Source organism: Typopeltis vanoorti, chromosome 11, assembly GCF_054136105.1.
Source record: "Typopeltis vanoorti isolate ZY-2024b chromosome 11, IOZ_Tvanoo_1.0, whole genome shotgun sequence".
Lineage (NCBI taxonomy): Eukaryota > Metazoa > Arthropoda > Arachnida > Uropygi > Thelyphonidae > Typopeltis > Typopeltis vanoorti.
Window position 1 is genome coordinate 123,202,526 of NC_143559.1, and position 20,927 is coordinate 123,223,452.

Sequence of the window (20,927 nt, forward strand, 5' to 3'; positions counted from 1 at the left end):
AAAAATCTCCACCTTTCTCACTTCTCCTAAGGACAAGCTTCCACATCTTAATCATCCAGGTATCTACCAGATTCCGTGCTCTTGTGGATTATCTTATTTCGGACAAACAGGAAGATCTGCCTCTATTCGGCTAGAAGAACACCAATCTTATATTGAATACTTTAAACCTGAAAAGTCTGGACTTGCAGAACATGCCATCTTCACTAGACACAGAGTTCACTGGAGAAAGACAAGAGTTTTTCACAAAAGTCAGTTTCTCATGGAACACCTTTATAAAGAAACATGTGAAACTCTACTTCATTCTCCTAACTTAAACAGATCCGACAGCTTACGTCTGTCCCCTTTATGAGAGATAGTACTTTACAAATCAGCTAATTTTTCCTAACTTTTTATTGTATTGATTTTATTTATTTATATTTTATTTTATTTAATTTTTATTTATTTTTTTATTTTTTATTTATTTATTTTTATTTTAAGGAAAGTTATTGACCTTTTTAGTTATCTTACACCAGCTACTTAGGTGGCGCTTTTTGGAATTGTCAGTTATTGTTTAATTTGAGCTTAATGTACTGAAGATACCTGTGACACACAGGTGAAAATTATACTATTAAATAATCTTTGTAGATGAGTTTTTTTTCCGTTATTAATTTTGTATCGATTTAATGCTGGTTATTTTTCTTGTCAGAAAAAACAACAACTTATAAACAGATTACAGGAATAGCAATGAATGATTTTCCACTCTCTTAATCCTTTTTGTTTTGTCAGTTTCATCTTCTTCACTATCAGGTTTGTACTACTGGTTTTCTTCAAAAATATAACTCGATCTAACAACGAATCAAATTTGCTATAGCAAAAGAAGCCAAAACCAGAATTAAAACTATAGTTCACAAAGTAATAACTATATTCTACAGAAGCACCTTTAGAAAAGAATTTCAGCATATTAAATCAGCACTTTTATACAATGAAGAAACTCAATTTCTAGATCAAGTGCTTAACAGCTACAGTCTTCGTTCTTAGTCTTCACATAACAATATTCAAGTTTCCAATCTAAAGGCAAAGGTATACTAGAAAAAAATTCAATGTTTTTTAAGTGCTATAAATCTGCCAATTCTTCCATTTGATTCATAAGCTAGCATCATGTTTGTTCCATCCAGGAGTCTATCATGTTTTTTGGACAGACATGAAGATCAGTCAGACTACTTAACATACCAAGACAAACATTCTCTTACTCATCATATACAGACTGTAGGTTGATTTATGTTTTACTGGCATATGGGTGAATCAGGCTACATTTTACTTTAAGCAAGAGACAAGTTAAAATAAATAAGTAATAAAGAAACAATAAATACTTCAGCATATAGAAAGAAAATAAACAAAAATGCATAGGTATATAAAAATAAATTTCCAAATTCTTGATATGTGCCATCAAGGAATGCACAAGATACTACAATAGAAGTACACGTTTAAAGTCACCTTATACTAGCTTCTTATTAACAATTTTCTTCCAAATTAACCTTTTTTTTTTTTTTGTTGTTGTTGTTGTCATGTCTCTACTATGGTTACATCTGACATTAATGACTTCTAAGGTACATCAAATCCACTTAGATCTTGGTCATCCTCTGGATATTTTTCATGGTATCAAACATCTCTTTGGCCAGCATTTCCTCATTCATTCTGTTTAAGTGACTATACCACCCTAGATTGGCTCTGATCATGAATTCTTGAATGCTAACTTTGTTAGCAATCAAGAATTCATATTAAGTTAGTTCAGTAAATTCCATTCTTACTTTACTGGTAAAAAAATATATTATTATTATTATTACGGGTATCTCCATGGAGTCAGTAGACTCATCGCGGGAGACCCAAACTAGCAAAACAATATCTGTCATATCTCTTCTTGAATTCATTTACAGATGAAGAGCTCACAACAAAGTCAGGCAATGAATTCCACTCATTCACCACCCTCCAGGCAAAAAACCTTGTTCTGACACCTTTGTTAACCACACTCTTCTTTAATTTCCAGAGATGACCTCTTGTTCTTCCATCACTATCACACAGCTGAAACATTTCCCCTGCATCAATCCTATAAAAACCTCTTAGTAATTTGAATGTTTCTATCATATCCCCTCTTCTTCGCCTATCAACCAATCTCTGCAATCCACAAGCTCTCAATCTATCAATGTAGGGAGCATTTTTTATATCACTCACCAACTTGGTCACTCTTCTCTGAACCCTCTCCACAGCCTCCTCATCTCCAAGGAATCCAGGTGACCAGACCTGAGCACAGTAATCCAAATGTGGAAGTATCAATGCTTTATAAAGGGGAATAATAACCTCTTTATCTCTGGATGTCAGTGTGTTCCTCAACAACCAAGTAATCCTATGTGCAATCTTGGACACCTTAGCAATGTGTCCTCTGAACTTCATCTCCTTATCTACCAATACCCCTAAGTCCCTAGCCTCATCAATCTCTTGGAGTACCTTTCCATCTATGTAGTACACAGCTGGTAATCTTTTAATCCCAAAATGCAGGACTTTACACTTTTCCACATTGAACTGACATCCATTTTCTTTTGCCCATTTTACCAGCTTATTTAAATCCTCCTGCAAACTTTCAACATCAGCTTGATTTTTTATTGCACTACACAACTTTGCATCATCAGCAAACAACTGAATATCTCCCTTTAAGCCGTTTCCTATATCATTTATATACAAATTAAACAACATTGGCCCAAGCACAGAGCCCTGAGGCACACCACTGGTCACCTGCCTCATTCTGGACTCGGCTCATAAGCAATGCATTCAGAAAAAAACTGTTTAATAACAAGTTTCATATGCTTTTATGTACATTTTCAAGGTTAAATCACAAAATTATATATATAAAAAAAAAAAAAAAAAAAAAAAAAAAAAAACGCTTGCTATTAACAGGGAGATTTCTCAAATAATAACTGCTACACATTGAATGAACTTAAACTAGATGATGAATATAGCACTGAGTCAGATGCATGGTGCACTGTTGTGATGTGTAACTTCTGTCATAGCCTACTTTATAGCTATGCCCCTTCCTGCAATCTGTTCTCACAGTTTTCAGATTATCCTTTACAAAAAGACAAAATTCTTTTACATTCTATCCATCTTCTTCTCTCTGTAATTATATCTTCCTCTGCCAACAAAATAAGTCTTGCTAATGCCTATAATTTTTGACCAAGAAGAAGTAACCAATGACAAAAATTACTCCTCCTTATGCCAAACTCTTCTGGCAACAGTATACATGAACTGCAATATCCATTATAGTTCATCCATACTGATGCTGGGCTCATAGGCTTTTATCCTTTAAAGACTGCCTGTCCAATTCTGATTTAAGATCCATACAACTACATTCATTTTTGCATTCAACCAGAATTCTCTAAAGGACCCTAGTTTTTGCTATTCTGCACTTCCATCCTCTCACCTGAACAATGCTTTCATCAGCACATAATTCCAAATTCATTCAAACATAAGCCTTCAGTTATCCTTTCATCAAATTGCACAACATTCCTCCAGCATGTGCAATGACTCATTTACAATCCCATCAATTCATCTCAATTACCTCAAATCATACTCTGGCAATGAAGACTTACAATTTTTGCTCTCTCTCTTACCTCCTGTTCTTTGTTTTTTCTTAATTATATTTTCTATTTACTTGTCTCCTTTCAAATCATCTTTACAAGACATAACTATCAATTCTTTCACCTTCCCTCTTTTTACTCAAATCATATTGTAGCAACAGAGACCTATAATCGTTACTATCTCACAGATGTTCTTCATTTCTTTCAGTAACTCTTTCATATACTTTCTTTCTCATTCTCCATTTACTTGTCTTCTTTCAATTATCCATACCCATAATTACCAACTTTTTAACTTTCTCTCTTTTCTTTCTAACAGCATTACTAACATATTTAAATTCTGCTCCAGGAAAACCCAATTTTGTCAGGGTCTCATCAAGAGATCCTGATATTGGAATCTCCACTCACACGGCATTTTTCTTTCTTTTTTCTCTTCCTCTGCTTTTCAACTGCTTAGACATTTCTCCATCACACAAGCTCTAGAAAGTTTTTTGACAGATTGAAAATGGTCTGGATAGTGCCCCTTCCAATAATGCATATCAATATACATGTCTGAAAGGAAGTGCACTGTGTATTATGAGATACTAAGGCAACTGATGCGAAGTCAACAGTATCTACAGTAAACAATTGCCGAATGCGGGGGGGTTACGTCATTAATACATTGCGCGCACGACAAAATTGCGGTCCGCAAAGTTAACTTTCTATGGAAAAAAATGTGTTAGGTATAGTTCAAATTAAGAAAGTATGTATGTATAATTTAAACTAACCTAAATATTCTCCTAAGAGCTGTGTGTTTTACATTATGAGAAAATCAGTGAGGGAGCTTGCTCCACCTTTGAAACGAGTTGCCGTGGTGTGGCACTACCAAGGGGACACTTACGCTTGGATATGCCGACAGTTCGTTGGCATGAAACGTTACAGATCGTAGTTTTCGATCTTAGTTTCGCTTACTGGCTGAAAAACAATAAGGGATTTTTATCCCCTTAACTTATCAACCTCACCGGAAAAAAAAAAATAGCCGTTTGGCTTTTTAACCCAAATATTGTTGTGATTAAAAGGGAAAAATGAAACAAATGTTAACTGAAAGGATTTTTATTACTGCTTAATAAGTAGGTACATGATACAATTTTTTTTAAAAAGCTAGTGATTTTTACTTGGGACAATGACTGACGCAACTCTTTAAAAGTTTCGCAGTAAGGAGCGCAGAGTTTTTCAATGCCTTTCATAAAGTGTACTTTTCTTTCTTCATTTGGGTCAATCTCCATTGCAAAATCAGACAGTTCCTGTGCCTTTTATAACGGTTCGTTTAACTTCTTGTAAGTTAAAGGCACTTTATCTTCTTCACTATCGGCTGGTGTTAGATCATCCAATTCTTCATTCGTCATTCTCAATTAATTTTTTGACTTCTCCTTCTTCCATAACTGAAAATCCTTCACCGCCAATTGCTTTTGCAATTTGTACGATTTCTTTGGCTTCATTTTTAATCGATGGAAATCCTTTAAAATTGTTGACAACTTCTGGTCAGAGCTGATGCCAGCAAGCATTCAATGTTGATAAATTCACTTGTTCCCATGCGAGTTTAATCATTTCTATGCAGTGGCTTATGTTGAATCGCTTCCAAAATGCCATTAGCGTGTCGTGCTTTCCTTCGTCTAGTGCTTTATTTGCAGAGGTGTAAACATGCCTGACATAATAGGCTTTGAATGTTTTTATGATCTCTTGATCCATTGGTTGGATTAAGGAAGTGGTGTTAGGTGGGAGGAATAAAACCTCTACATTTGGATGCAATGTTGTGAGGGCTTCAGCATCATGGCCTGGAGCATTATCGAGAATTAGGAGAACTTTAAAACACAGGTTTTACTGTTCTAAGTAATGTTTGACTTCCTTAACGAATGAATTTTCAAACCATTTTCAGTTATTAAAGAGGGCTTTTGTTACCCAAGCTTTTCTATTCCACTTCCACACAACGGGCAGTTGCTCAAAATTTTTTTCCTGCAATGCACGAGGCGTTTTAGATCGATAAATGAGTAGAGGATTGCACTTGAAGTCGTCTGATGCATTTCCACAAAAAAGCAAAGTGAGTCTATCCTTAAAAGCTTTAAAACCTGGGGGCAACCTTTTGTGTCTTTGTGATGTAGGTTTGTTGTCCCATTCGATTATAAAATAAGACTGTCTCATCCGCATTGAAAACTTTTTCCAGAACGTAACCCCTCTCTTCAATGAATTTCAAAAATTGGGGTTTCAATTTCTCTGCTGCTTCTTTATCTGCAGAGCCAGCTTCTCCCTGAAGCTTTACATTGTGCAAATTAAAATGACGCTTAAAGTTTTCAAGCCAACCTTTACTTGCTTGAAAGTCAATTTTCTCTGACGATTGGCCATCTTTATTTAAAACGAAAGAAAACAAATGAAAAGCTTTGTTTCGAATAGCAACACCATCCACAGCTGAGCCTTTTTCATTTACTTGATTGTCAATCCAAGCTATTAATATTTTTTCCATCTTTTCGAATTGCGGAATTTTTCTTGAAACTTGAGCAACCTTTGCCGAAGTATTGCCTGAAGCTTTGACACTAGACCGAATCTTTTCTTCATTCTCCCATATTGTTCTTATGCTTGATTTATTTATAGCTAGTTCTCTTGCAAGCGATGAAACACGTGTACCATTTTTCAACTTATCTAAAATTTCAATTTTCTGAGATGTCAAAACTTTGCGTCTTTTTGCTATTTTATCATCTTCATTCTTCCTCTTAGATGTCATATTGAATTTTTGAAATTAAAAGAAATACAAATGCAAAAGGAGAAGAGGATAAACACTGATAAATACGTGATTACAGCTCTGCTAACGTGAGTGAAATGATCGCAACTCAGCCTGGGTCACTCAGCTAGCGGGCAGCGCCAAGCAGGGTTGCCGGTCGACACTCTGCAGCGTACCATGTATGAATGAAATTCTAGTGTTGGACAAATTAAATGGAAACAATTAAGAAAACGCGCATGTGCAAAATCGCATTCTGCAAATCCGTGCTCGGAGGGTTTACTGTATATACAAGTAGTCTGTTAAAGCACAATCTGACTATTATAATTCAATTTCCCTTGAGCTCAGGTTTTGTCCTTCACACCTGTACAAATGTGCTATTTCTTTCATTGCTGCTACATTACCTTTCTCATCTTACACAATTTATTTTGTCCCTTTTCCAGTTTCCTTTCTATCAACCTTCACTTCACATTTCATGATTCAAACTTCTCCAATTTTCTTTAAGAACAATTTAAGCATACTTTTCCATAGTTTTTGCTTTTCACCTGCAAACCTTTTAAAATGTCTACATCTCTCACACACACACACACACACACACACACACACACACACACACACACACACACACACACACACACACACACACACACACACACACACACACACACACAAATCTTATGTTAAACTTACTTAAAGAAATCAGTCTTTAGCAGCAAAAAGTGTTGCTAAAAACAGAAGGTGAAAGAAATGATAATGAGATCCGAAGAGTGCAAGGAATGCATTTTGTGTGTGTGAAGTGTGGATCAAATCTATTTTGGCCATTAATTTAAAATATTCCTAAGGCTTTACAAATTGATAAATATACTCATAAGCCAGCATTCAAACGTTACTGTATGCAATACAACTGAATTACCTGATTATCAAAGATTCCTTGAGAATCAAGAGTATGTAAATTTTGTTCTAACAAAGCTAAACCAGAAGCATACAATGCCATATCATCTAACTGGAGTACTGATATGGCTACCCAGAATAGAGCACGATGAATTGGAGATTCCTGTTTAATAATAAATATATTCATGATATAGCAATAAAAGTGGTATAAGACATAAATTGTGTATATTAATGTAAGTTATATGCACACAACTTTTGTTTCATGTACTTTTTTTTTATTATTTTTCTTTTAATGAAGATAACTATACTATATTAAAAAAAACCATCTTATTAGCTTTAATATTTTTTTTTTGAAATTATTAAATACTAGACAAACTAATATAAGATATTTCATATTAAGGCATAAAACACATTCTCCAATTCTATATAATAATTCAAAGACTGTCAACAGTAGTATGTTCACTGTGACAGCACAGAATAAGGAAATTTTTTATATGATGACAGCATGATATGTATGATGGTGTGAGAGTATACAATTACTATTATTCCTCAAAAACAATTGACACTTCATACTATCATAAATGATACTGTGAATTGTTAAATCAGCTCAAATGCAGACACTGTTCAACAAATTTCTCTGAGGATTCTAAATGCTAAATTTCAATAAAATCTAACTGGGATTAATTTGCATATCAAAGACAGACAAAAAAAAACCTGTTTATTTGGCAAATGATGTACATACAGCAACATATGGAAACACTCGTTTCCATAATTTTGATGATGTATTCTGATCACCTTGCAAGCATGAAGGAAAGGATATTCTAAATCAACATTAAAGCTTCAGGTTTAACATCAAAGTCCATATAAGTTAGTTCTACAAAAAGAGAATACTGGGCAATTACGATATATTTCGTGGTGTGGGTATTGCCACAGTTACTGTATGGTGAGTTTATCCATTACCATTTGCAGAGCATCTGTTTGTATCTCCCATGTTTGCACCTATTTAAGTGCAGACCAGAGATGTCTTGGAAGGTCATAATGGTAGTTGGATCAGAAATAGTGACATATAAGTTAGAGGTCTGTTCCTGTCAGTAAAGTTTCCAGGCCATGATATCAGAGGACTCATGTAACATTTGCACAGCAGTTCTCCAAGCAAGTTATATAGATTTCAGTGGTCAATAATTTTATCCCATAGGTTGTGTAATGCCTTTTTCCTCTGTAATGGTGGAAGAGCAGCAACATTACTAAGAGCAGGAAGCCAACAAGTTAGAGTTGACGTTGCTCCAAAGATTGATTTCAGGATAGAAATTATAACAGTGCTCTCCAAGACTGTAGCATCAAGAAAATTGGTCCAATCCTGAAGATTGTTCAATTCAACACAGAAGCATTTTTAGATTCAAATGTAACTACCATTTTGCACTCAAATAGGCTGCTAATGGATTGGTGATGTGTAACATGTTACCTAAATATCATTTATCCCATCCCATGCATATTTTATCCACACTGCACCATGTGCAGTGTGGAAAAAACAAACAGAGCTCTGTTGACTTGAGCAGTGGGTATAACCATAATGTCTGGAATGGAGGAAACGTGTTTCCTCCATTCCAGATGTTATGGGTATACCTGCAAAGTGGAAACTCCTCCACCATCAGATTTACCTTATCTTGGCTGGAAACCAACTTGAGCAAAATCATATTACTTAAAGGTCTGCAAAGACATTTCATTAGATAGCCTTTTTTTGGATGAAGACCCAGGACTGGATAATGGTTGATGAAAACAGATATATGTAAAAATCAGAATTGCCACTTGCAATGTTTGTGCTATAACAGAAAGAATATTTGAAAAAAAAAATAAATAAATAAAAAATAAATAAGAGGAACAAAAGAATCAGGACATTATATGCAAATACTGCAAGATTAGAAGAGGCTAGTGAGCTAGAGAAGGATTAATAATATGGAAAAAGACTGTAAAGAAAATATACAAAATTATAACTCTGGAATGAAAGATTATTAAAAAAATAATAAAATAATAAAGTAGTGAGGAGTTAAGAATAAGTTATTAAAAGATACATTAAATAAAATAAATCCAAATGAATTTATATTAACAAGGTGACTTAAATGCAAGAGGAAATAATGAATCAATAAAATCTGTGATGGGAAATTGTGGTGGGGAAAAACCCATTTTAATGAAAATGGGGAAAAAAAAAACTTTCATTTTTTTATAGACACAAAGATGCTCAATTTACTGGGAATGCTAGTAAACAAGCATCTTTATGCAAAAATAAATAAATAAATAAATAAAAAAAAACAACAACTCATTTCTCTTTTTCCATTCAGTCAGTCAATTATTGATTAAAAATCAATAATTGACTACTTGATAGCTAATAGCAAAGTAGCAAAATTAATAATGTAAGAGTCTACTGAAGCTACAGTGTAGACTTAGATCATTTAGAAATATTACAGTTCCACCAAAATGAGTAAAAAAAAGAAAATCAAATGATAATGAGCACTTATATAAATATAAAATAAACCAATTACTGCAAATTGAATGCATATAAAAAAAATATAAATAAATACTTAAATTTAAGATACAGAAACAAAAAATCTGACACTAATTATATAAAAAGCAGCTTTTTATATAAACAGTGTCAGATTTTTTTTTTAGGAAAAAAAAAAGAGAAAAACCTCCAAATATGGAATGATTAAATCAAGAATATAATTAAAAAAAAAAAAAAAAACAGCACACATTAAATGGCTTATCTCAAGACAAGTGTACGACAGAAAAGAGCAATAGCAAAAAGAGAGACAAGAAACTCCAAAGAAAATGTTGGGATAATTATATTAGTATATTAAAAAAGGAAATACATACGAGGTAGGTTTTAAAAGTTTCCAGCCTGACATAAAAAATTAAAATAAATAATTATTATAAAATAAAATAAAAAAATCATGGATAGCACCATCTATGGGGAGGTTAGTGTACCAGTTCAGCTCTATACCTGTGTCATTCAGTTTGAGGCACTTATTTGACTAACCTGTGGCATGCTAAGTGGCTGTAATGTTAAAAATTGAGTACCATGCTGTAATAAAGCTTTTTTTTTTTTTTTTTTTTTTTTTTTATTAAAGAAGGGTTTTCTCCAAGTGCTATCAAACAGCAATTGGATGGTGTTTATGGGGAAGCTTCTCTTTTATATTCCACCGTGAAGGAATGGGCTAAATAGTTTCACCTAAGAAGAGAGAGAGAGCAATGAACATGATCCTTATAGCCTGTGGAAGTGATGATTGAGGAAAATGTCTTCTTGTTGAGAAGAAAGTGCTCAATGACAACAGACAGCTGAAACTCAAAGAAATCTCAGCATGGTGGGGGCTTTCTATAACAACTATCTTTTGCATCATTCACATGAAGCATCACATGATGAAGGTCAGTGCAAGGTGGGTGTCCTGACTTCTCTCTTTAATTCAGGAGCATTGTGTGACCTGTTCCTGGAAGTTTTTAAAGCTTTGTCAAGGGAATCAAAGAGAAGTTCTGGAATCCACTGTCACCAGGGATGGAACTATGGTCCTGTATTATGAACCTCTTTCCAAAAGGGAATCCATTGAGTAGAACAAACTAGGCAAAGCGCCACCGAGTAAAGCCAAGGTCATTCAGTCCACCAAGAATATCAAAAAACAATCTTTTGGGATTGCCAGGGAATTGTCTTGATTGACTTCAAAGAATGGAATACCACCATGAATGCAGAATATTATGCTTCACTCCTGTGCAGACTACACAACACCATAAAGGAGAAGAGATGAGGAATGCTGAATCATGGTGTTCATCTGCTTTACAACAATGCTCTAATCCATATGGCTATTGTTGCAAAGGCTGCATTGAAGGACTGTGGCTTCCAAGAGATTGAATACCCACCTTACAGTCCAGATCTAGCACTCAGCACTACTACCTCTTCTCAAAACTGAAGATGCAATTTTAGGCCATTTTGCAGACAAAAGTACAGACTATTTTTTCAAGCGCATAGAAATGTTAATTCAAAGAAATGAAAAGTGTGTTAAAGTAAAGTGAGATTATGTTGAAAAGTGACACAGTTGTTTTCTTTCTATCACCTCTAAAAGAAGTCAGTCAGGCCGGAAACTTATGGAACTACCCCTGTAAGCCACAAAAAACAGAGATCTCATGGAAAAAAAAAAAAAAGGGAACAACAGATGTTGGAAAGTTAAATGACACAATGGAGAGATTATTATTATAACTGGCAAAGAAATAAAAAAGCATAATAATTGTTCACAAGATTTTTAAAAACAGTAACTGATAATGGTCTCCAAAGTAAAATAACTGGAAGAATTAGATGTAGCATTAACAGAGATAAAAATCACTAAGAGAAGATAAAATCTCAATAGAACTTATAAAATATGCAGGAAATATATTTAACCAGATTATTTTCATTAACTAAGAAAATATATAACATAGGCTATACCATATTATATATTTTGTAGGATAGCCTGTGTAGCTGAGCAGTCTACTCAACTCCATGAACTACACAGGAGTAGCTCAGTGGAGGTGGCATTTACACTCCTCAGCACTAGGCTGCCCAAAGAATGACCTAGGCTTGATTCTAGTTACTGATTAGAGAAACTTTTTCTCTCTCTTTGACTAGTTGACAAATCAATCAATCTTTGGCATAGGTAAGCGGATTTTTTCTCCCAGAAACTTGGGTTGTTCATCCTATAAAACTAAAAAAAAAATTGACTAAAGAGCCCCCACTATTTCAGACATTAAATATATTGTTAGGGACCACTTGTTAGATTTCTCTTCACTGGATGCTGCTTAAAATTAGTGATAGTCTTAGTCCAGCTCTGACAGGCTACCATTGGAGATTGAACTGTCTCCAAACATTAGATAGAGCTAAAATCGTCTCGCCCTATAAGGGAATAAAAAGTTGTTAACTGATTTATTTTATTTTATGATTTTAATATCAGGAGCATTGTCATATAACACTGATAAAATACCCACTTGCTCAAACTATGCATCTGTGATTCATATTTTTAAAAAAGGAAATAACAATGGATGCACAAACTGCAGAGGAATGTGTTTGTTGTTTCAGTGATACATTTAGGCCATTTTGCAGTCAAAAGTACAGACTATTTTTTCAAGGGTATAGAAGTGTTAATTCCATTAAGATGATAACACAAGGAAAAGAATGAATAATATATTTAAAGGCTACATATTTCGGCCAGAAAATTGGTCATCAGCAGCAGCATTAGGCACTATCACTTGTGTTCTACTTTGTATTCAACTGTCTGATGCCACTGATGATTATCTGTAATTTTCAGGTTGAAATACATGACCATTAATATAATTCACTATGTTCCTTCTGTTATCATGTTAATTTGTGAAAGAGAGATAAGTTTATTAAATGTAGGTTATAAAATACATGCCAAAATATCAGGCAATGCAGTTTTGAAATGCACTGCCTGAGTGGAAACTGTGAATGGGATTAAGGCACAGTTTCATGATCTCTATGTGCAAGTGTGCTGATTTTCACTCCCTCCAATGGGTCTATTGATTTTTTAGAGATCTGATGTTAATAATAATACATTCATTCATATGTTCACTGGACATCCACAGATGCCGTATGGTCACTCCAATGCTCAGTGATGTGCCACACCAGGCCTCGCATGTAGTCTTGTTGTATGCTTTTCTGGAGGCTTCAACTCTCTGAAGATTGGTCACACTCCACACACACACACACCATCCATCCATCTCACTGACGGTCTACCCCTTCCTATTTTTCCAGGAACTCCATCTATTACTGTTCTGAGAAGTCCTCCTTCCATCCTTTCAATGTGTCCAAAATATTTTAACTTTTTTCTGTCAAAATCCTTAAAGTTCTACTGATCTTTTCTAACACCCATTCATTTGTATGCCTTTCAGTATATGAAATCCTCAATAGCCTTCTGTAACACCACATCTGAAAAAGCAGCTATTCTTTTCTTATCTGACTTCTTTAGGTTCCACGTCTCACATCAATAAGTCACTGTTGGAAAAACAATTGCATCCAAAATCCTCAACTTTGTTGAGGATTTTGCTATTCTTGAAAAAATTATAAATGGAAGAAAAAAATGGCTCTGGAAAAGGTAGATCCTATATTCACTCTCAAAACATTATTATTATCTGAGACCTCCAAGGAGTCAAGGATTCAACAAGGGAGGATGCAGATATCCACATCAGCTGTCATACTTTCTCTTAAACTCATTCACACTGGATGTACTCACTACTAATTACATGATTCATTTTTGTATTTTTATTTATTTTGTATATAATCGAGAAACCCTGCACTAGAGACCAATCGTGGAACTTTTTCAAGCCACTGCAGGCCTCCAATAAGCAGTACAGTGGTCTTACACTGAGCAATGAAATTCATTTTCCATCTAAATACAATCACAAACATCTGTGCACACAGCAGGAGTCAAACCCACAGCCAACCGGTCAAAGAACAAGTGTACTAATCACTCTGTGAACCAACTTGGCAGATGTGTTTATGCATTATATGAAATGCACTCTAAAGAAGAAAAAGAAATTGTTCTTAGACCCAGCATTAGCTGTCGATGCCTCTGGTTGCAGTTATTTGGTAAAACTCATGAAGTATTCCCAAATAATTGCAAGTTCTAGAGGAGAGAGGTAGATAAAATAACAGAGGAAGAGGAGAAGAAGGTTCAGTATTTGTAGCTGCACTGAAAAGAGATGCTGGGCAGCACTGCTGCTTCTGTTTTAATGAACCCAACAAGAAATGAAAGAATGGTGGTTGCCAGTTCAATGGAGGAGCGACCATCGAAGTATTTTTTAGGACAGACACAATGCTGAAACATTATGCCTGACAGATAGAGATTGAAGTGATTCTGTAAAGAAGAGATCATCTATGAACCAAACTGCTATTCTCTGCACAACTCTGAGAATTTTTAAGAGAGATTTTAGGTGCACCACCCAAAACATTATTCTAAGAACGGGTGGATTTGTATAGAGTTAGTAGCGTAGTGGGTGAAAAATGGTATCTACATCAGTAAGAATGTCTAGTATTTTAGATGATGACGAATGATTCATGTGACATGTTTATGCAAGGAGATGCTGAGGATAAATGTTAGTCCAAGCAAAAAGATCTGGTCCTGTCTGGCAATCTTTGTAATATTGAGGATAACAGTAGGTGAGCTGAGATCCCTTTTGTGAAATAAAAGGCAAGACTGTCCCCATTAAAGGAATGTATGGAAATCAATGTTAAAAGTATTGGGTGAAGATTATCTTGAAGCTTGGGATATCTGAACTCTGCATGGTTTATTAAATGAATCGTAGTTAAATATGTGGAAGTCAGGGATAAATTATTATAGGGCTTTACATTCCAAAGTGGCAGAACAATACCTGTAATGGTAAATATTCATGTGAAAACAGTAAAAACTGAAATTCATAGTGAAGAATTTATGGAGACAAAAACACACGTTGCAGTAATTACTCACAATTAAGAAAATAACACTTGACGTTTTGACCTCTGTATTGAGGCCATCATCAGGAAAACATACATATGCACAGGACACAAGCTATATGTCACTGCACAAAAGTAAGATAAATCTAAATGCATCGTTAATCGTTTACCACTAGCCTGACATCTGGGGAAAAAAAATATAAAATAAAATAAGAAAATAAAAAAAAAAATTAATAATAAATAAAATATATACAAAAATTTAAATTAACAAACAAAATAATATTTTTTTATACATAACAGTATAATAATATACATCATCATCATCAAATTCCTGCCATGTACCCTCAAGGGGTGTACAGAATATGACAGTACTACATGAAAAAATTACATCATTACTAACTTCCTATATACAATTTTCCTACAAATCAGTCTGTTACTTGTCAAGACTCCAACATTATCAGATCTTATATTTCTATCGTCTAAAGCACTTTGTACCGTATCAATCCACCTATATCTTGGTCTTCCTCTGGGTTGTTTTCCTGCCAACCTGGCAGACAACACTTGTTTTGCTAATCTTTCCTCTCCCATTCTATTTAAGTGACCCTACCACCTGAGATTAGCTCTGCTAACGCATTCCTGGATGCTGACAATGTCAAGTTCTTTCCTAATATCCTCATTTTTAATATGATACTGCCATTGATGCCATCTGTTCACACCTCAAATCTTTCTCAGGACTCTCATATATGCGGTCTCAAGTCTTTGGTCAAGTGTTTTACTTCTGACCCAGCTCTCAGATCCATAATTTAAAACTGGTTTGAACACTGTCTTGTATACAGCTAATTTAGTGTTCCGACTAATTTCTCTCTTATTCCATATGAATTTATTCAATTGACTTACCTCCATACCAGCTTTGCTGATTCTGTTGTCTATTTCTATATTTAATTTACCATCTTCAGTAAAAATCGTGCCTAAGTAGCTGAAATGTTTTACTTGTTCCAAAGGTTCTTCATTCACAACACAGTTGACATTTTCAATGATTCTGCCTATTTTCATTGTCTTTGTCTTTTTATTGCTGACCTTCATACCATATCTATTACAACAGCAATTGAATTTAGTCAAGAATCTTGCAGACTTGTAGCAGATTTATTTAGAAGTATAACATCATCCGCATAAAGCAAAGAGCTGACATTAACATCTCCAATTTTGATATCAGGTTTAATACCACTTTCCTTCATAATGTGATCCATATAGATAATGAATAACAGAGGGGATAATGTACATCCTTGTCTCACACCAGATTTAACATTAAACCATCTTCCTGTACTTCCTTCAATTCTAACTGCTGACTTACAACTCAAATAAAGACTAAGTATTGCTTGATATAATGCCCCATTGACACCATATAACTGCAGCATATTGAATAGCTTCTCTCTTGGCACCTTGTCATATGCCTTTTCCAAATCAACAAAACTTAAATCTTTGTTATATTCCCATGCTTTCTCGACTATTTGTCGTAAAGTGAAGATCTGATCCTGACAGACTCTATTTGGCCTGAATCCAGCTTGTTCTTCACCAAGCTTTTCTTCCACAATTCTTCTCAACCGTTTCTCAAGTATACTTGCATCTATCTTACCAGGAACACTCAGTAGGGAAATACCTCTGTAATTCTCACATTCAGTTTTATTTCCCTTTTTATATATGGGTACTATGAGAGCTCTACTCCAATCATTGGGAATTCGTCCCTCTGTCCAGGCTTTCTGAACTATGCAGTGCAGCCACTGTAAGACTTTTATACCACCATACTTCAGCATTTCTGGTCGAATATCATCTACTCCTGCTGCCTTTCCACATTTCAAGCCTTTGATGGCTTTTTCTACTTCAAGTATGGATATGTATTCCTGACTGCATGCCTGGTCAGTGTTTTTTATCACTGTGCTGTCATCACTGCTTGTTTCATTTAGCAGTTTTTCAAAGTAATTACACCATATTTCAAGGATATCTTTTTCTACCATTTTCATGTCACCTTTATCATCTCTAATTCCTTTTACAGCACTCTTTCCTCCATTCCTAAGCTTCTTCAACAACCTCCAGAATATTTTGCCACCTTCTTGATATTTATTTTCTATATTCTTGCCAAAGTCCTCCCATGACTTTTGTTTAGCTAGTTTTACACACTGTTTAGCTTTCTTACATTTGTCTCTGTATTCTCTAAGAGCACAAGCTGACTTATTTGCCAGGAACTTTTGATATGCTTTCTTCTTTTCCTTCACTGCCTCTTTAACTTCCTGTGTCCACCAGGGAGTTTTGATTATTTTATCTTTGCACACAAACTCACCACATGCCTCTCTGGCAGAATCAATCAATGTTTTCTTCAGAGTTTGCCACTGAATCTCCAAGGTTTGATTCCTGTTCTCAAACTCTTTCATTTTCTTTTCAATAATCTTTCTGTATTTTAGTCTACAGTTCACATCTGAGAGCTGCTCAACTTTTATTCGCTTTAAAACTTTCTTACATGTTATTTCTTTTCAATATGAAATTCAATTTTATCATTCTCAAGACTAAATAGTGATCACTTCCAATTTCAAATCCTCTGTACACTCTGGTATCCTGCATAAGGGAGAAAACATCACTATCAACAATAACATAGTCAATGAGACTTTTCTTATTCTTAGCCTCTTCTCTCTCTCCATGTGAATTTGTGCACATTTTTATGTTGGAACATGGTGTTAGTAATAACCAGTCCATGTCCTGAGCAGAAATCCAACAGATATTTGCCATTATGATTAGCTTTGCTCTTTTCTCCAAATTTTCCCAAAATATTTTTGTATGTCTCACAATCATTTCCTACTCTGCTATTTAGATCCCCAACAAGGACCAACTTTTCCTTTTTCATTGTGTCAGTTGCTTTCTCTAAAGCATCAAAAAATCCCTTTACTTCTCCCTTAATAGAACCTTCTGTGGGACCATAGGCACAAATAAGTCTCATTGTCCAGTTCCCCATTCTCATATTTGCTCACATTACTCTACATGAGACTGACTGCCATTCAAGAAGATTAGCCTCGTATTTTGCGTTGAATACTATGGCTACAACTTCTTTTTCTTGATTGTCATTGCCTGAATATAACATTTTGTATTTATTGCTCAGAAAGATCTCACCAGTTTTTGTCTTTTTTGTTTCAGTCACCCCTATTATGTCGATCTGGTACTTATCTAATTCCTCAGCTAGCTCCATTTCTTTGCCATTCAGGCTTCTTATGTTGATAGTACCGATCTTTAACTCTGGTGATGTTGAGTTGGGGTTTGTTTTCAGATTTGTTCCAGTAGCTGACTTTTCGCTGTTCGCCTTGGTTCTCTGGCGAAAACAACGGGGGCCTTGTTTAACCGGGCGACGCCCCAGCCGGCATGAAATTTTGTCAGGTTGTACCATCATTTTGTATATTGGTTTAAGCCAATAAGAATACAATTTGGTCGGCTTTCTGTCATCTGTATAATAATATACAGATGACAGAAAAAAAAAATCTCTAAATAAATAAAAATAAAGTTTTATAGCAGAACTACATCAAAGACATCTCTACAATCCTCTTATAATAAGGTTTTCTTGTATTGGGGTTCTGCCATTATGTTCTAGATGCTATATATATATATATACATATATATATATATATATATATATGTTGCAGATGGATCTCCCAGATTTTTTAATTATTAATCCATCATTCTTGTTTATTAGATGATGCTTGAACTTGCTTTCAAATCAGGTTTGGTGCAGTGTAGGGACTTGGTGTCTTTCCAGTTGATTCTGTGACATGTTTGAGGTGCATGGTCTGACAGGCATGTTTTACCAGTGGAAAAATTTAATGTAGCATTTCTGTTTGTCTTTTCTTATTGGGATGGTGTGTTTGCCCTGTTTCCCCTATGTAGGGTAGGTGCACTGAATTTCATATACCCCTGGATGGGCAAGGTAGGAAAGGGGATCTTTGGATGAGCTGAGTATACTTCTTAATTTTACAGGAGGTTTGAAGGTTGCATTAATGTTGTTGTATTCTATCTATTTTTTCTGATATTCCAACTAATGTATGATAATGGCATTCTTGACAAGAAACACATGTGTCGGAGTAATTACTTTACTTATAATTAATAACATAACAATCGATGTTTCACCCTCTGTATAAAGGTCATCATCAGGAAAACATACGTATGCACAGGACTCATGTAGCTCCAATCTAAATGTTTTGTTAATCATTTACTCTAGCATGACCTCTGGTGAAAATGTTTTATTTTCTTATTTTATTTATTTATTTTTTATATATATTATTATTACTATCCCAAGACCTCATGGAGTCAAAGACTAATCTGGGAGGTCCTTTTATCACACACACAGCTCATCATACCGTGTCTTAAACACACCCAAACTCCTTGCACACACCACACTCTCAGACAAGGCATTCCAATCATTTACAACTCTACACGAAAAAAACCTGCCTCTCACTCCCCTACTCACACCCTCTTTATACAGTTTCCAGGGATGACCTCTGGTTCTCCCCTGATCTCCCACTATTTTCTGTAGAACTTCTCCAGCATTGATCCTATAACAACCCCTTACCAACTTGTAGGTCTCTATCATATCTCCCCTCTTCCTCCTGTCCACAAGACTCTGCAAATTACATCTTCTTAATCTTTCCTCATACTCGACATTCCAGAGGTCAGAAACAACCTTAGTCAGTCGCCTTTGGGCCCTTTCCAACATCTCTTCATCATTCTGAAAACCAGGTAACCAAATCTGGGCACAATTGTCCATGTGTGGCCTAATCAAAGCCTTATACAACGGAACAAGAATCTCCCTCCTTCTACACGTCAGTGTCCTCCGCATCATTCCCAGAAACCTTTGTGTTGTCTTCACAATTTTGGCGATGTGTCCCCTAAATTTTAGATCTTTATCCACTATCAATCCCTGATCTCTTATTTCCTCCACTTCCAACAATATATCCTCACCAAGCATAAATTCTGCATCCCATCTTTGTTTTCCAAATTTTAAAACCTTACATTTTGCAACATTGAACTCACATCCCCATTTCCGTGCCCAATCACTCAATTTATTCAAGTCTCTTCTTGTAAGGCCACAACATCTTCACTACTCTTCATGGTTCGTCCCAACTTTGGATAATCTGCAAACAACTGAATTACTCCATCCAAATCTTCACCAATATCATTAACATACAAGTTAAACAGTAATGGCCCTAAAACAGACCCCTGAAACACTCCAGTAGTGACCTTCCCCTCCTGGATATCACTCCCCTATACACAACTTGTTGATACCTATCAGATAGCCAGTCTCCAATCCAATGCACCAATCTAATATCCAACCCCATCCGCTCCAGTTTGACTGTCAACTTATCATGAGGTACTCTATCAAAAGCCTTCGCGAAATCCAAGTATATTACTATGTATCCTTCTCCTCTGTCCAAGGAAGCAGTCACTTTATTGTAATAAGTAAGCAGATTACTAAAACATGACCTCCCTTTAGCAAATCCATGCTGTCCATCAAAGATAATACCATTGTTGTCAACCCAACTCTGGATCCTAGTTCTCACAAGCTTCTCCAACAACTTAACCACAACACTTAACCGCAACAGCTGTCTTTTATACCATGTCCTCCAATCAATGTTATCCTTCCATAATCATTCCTTCTTTTGCTGGCTACATATTGAAAGAACACCTCAGGATTCTTTTTGGCTTCATTAGCTAACTGCTATTCATACCTCTCTTTAGCTACCCTCACCAACCAAATCACCCTTGTTAGATCTTGAATGATGGTTCTATCACGAATAGAACTGCACCATTCAAGATTTAACAAGAACAACAATATCAAGCAAAAGCACACTTGTACTATTGGCAAAACAGCCATAATATGTGAAAATACAGATGTTAACTTTGCTTAAGAAGGGAATTAAAATATAAAGGAAGAAATTGAATCCTAAATTAAAATGAAATCGAAGAAGGAAATAAGTATTAGATTGTACTATGTTTAAAGTATTGTCTAAAATAGATGGAAATCTTAAACTTTCAAAAACAATATTAAACTATGTCATGTATAAAATTGCGTATGTCGTGCGAACGAAAGTTCAAAGGTTGCAGTTTGACCACCAAAGATGACGTAATGAACGATGAGTAGGCATTCGTGGACGGTGCTCGAAATTCATGTTCCCCGAAGAGAGCGATC

The 20,927-nt window shown here is 35.1% G+C and overlaps 1 protein-coding gene across 1 annotated transcript in view; it reads right to left on the minus strand.

Moving 5' to 3' along the window:
* Positions 1-20,927, minus strand: part of Nf1 (neurofibromin 1) — a 1,119,557-nt gene that overhangs the window by 123,399 nt on the left and 975,231 nt on the right. Inside the window, exon 51 of the mRNA XM_090400295.1 lies at positions 7,268-7,408. Coding sequence (XP_090256421.1) covers positions 7,268-7,408 — 141 coding nt within the window. The remainder of the gene's footprint in view (positions 1-7,267; positions 7,409-20,927) is intronic.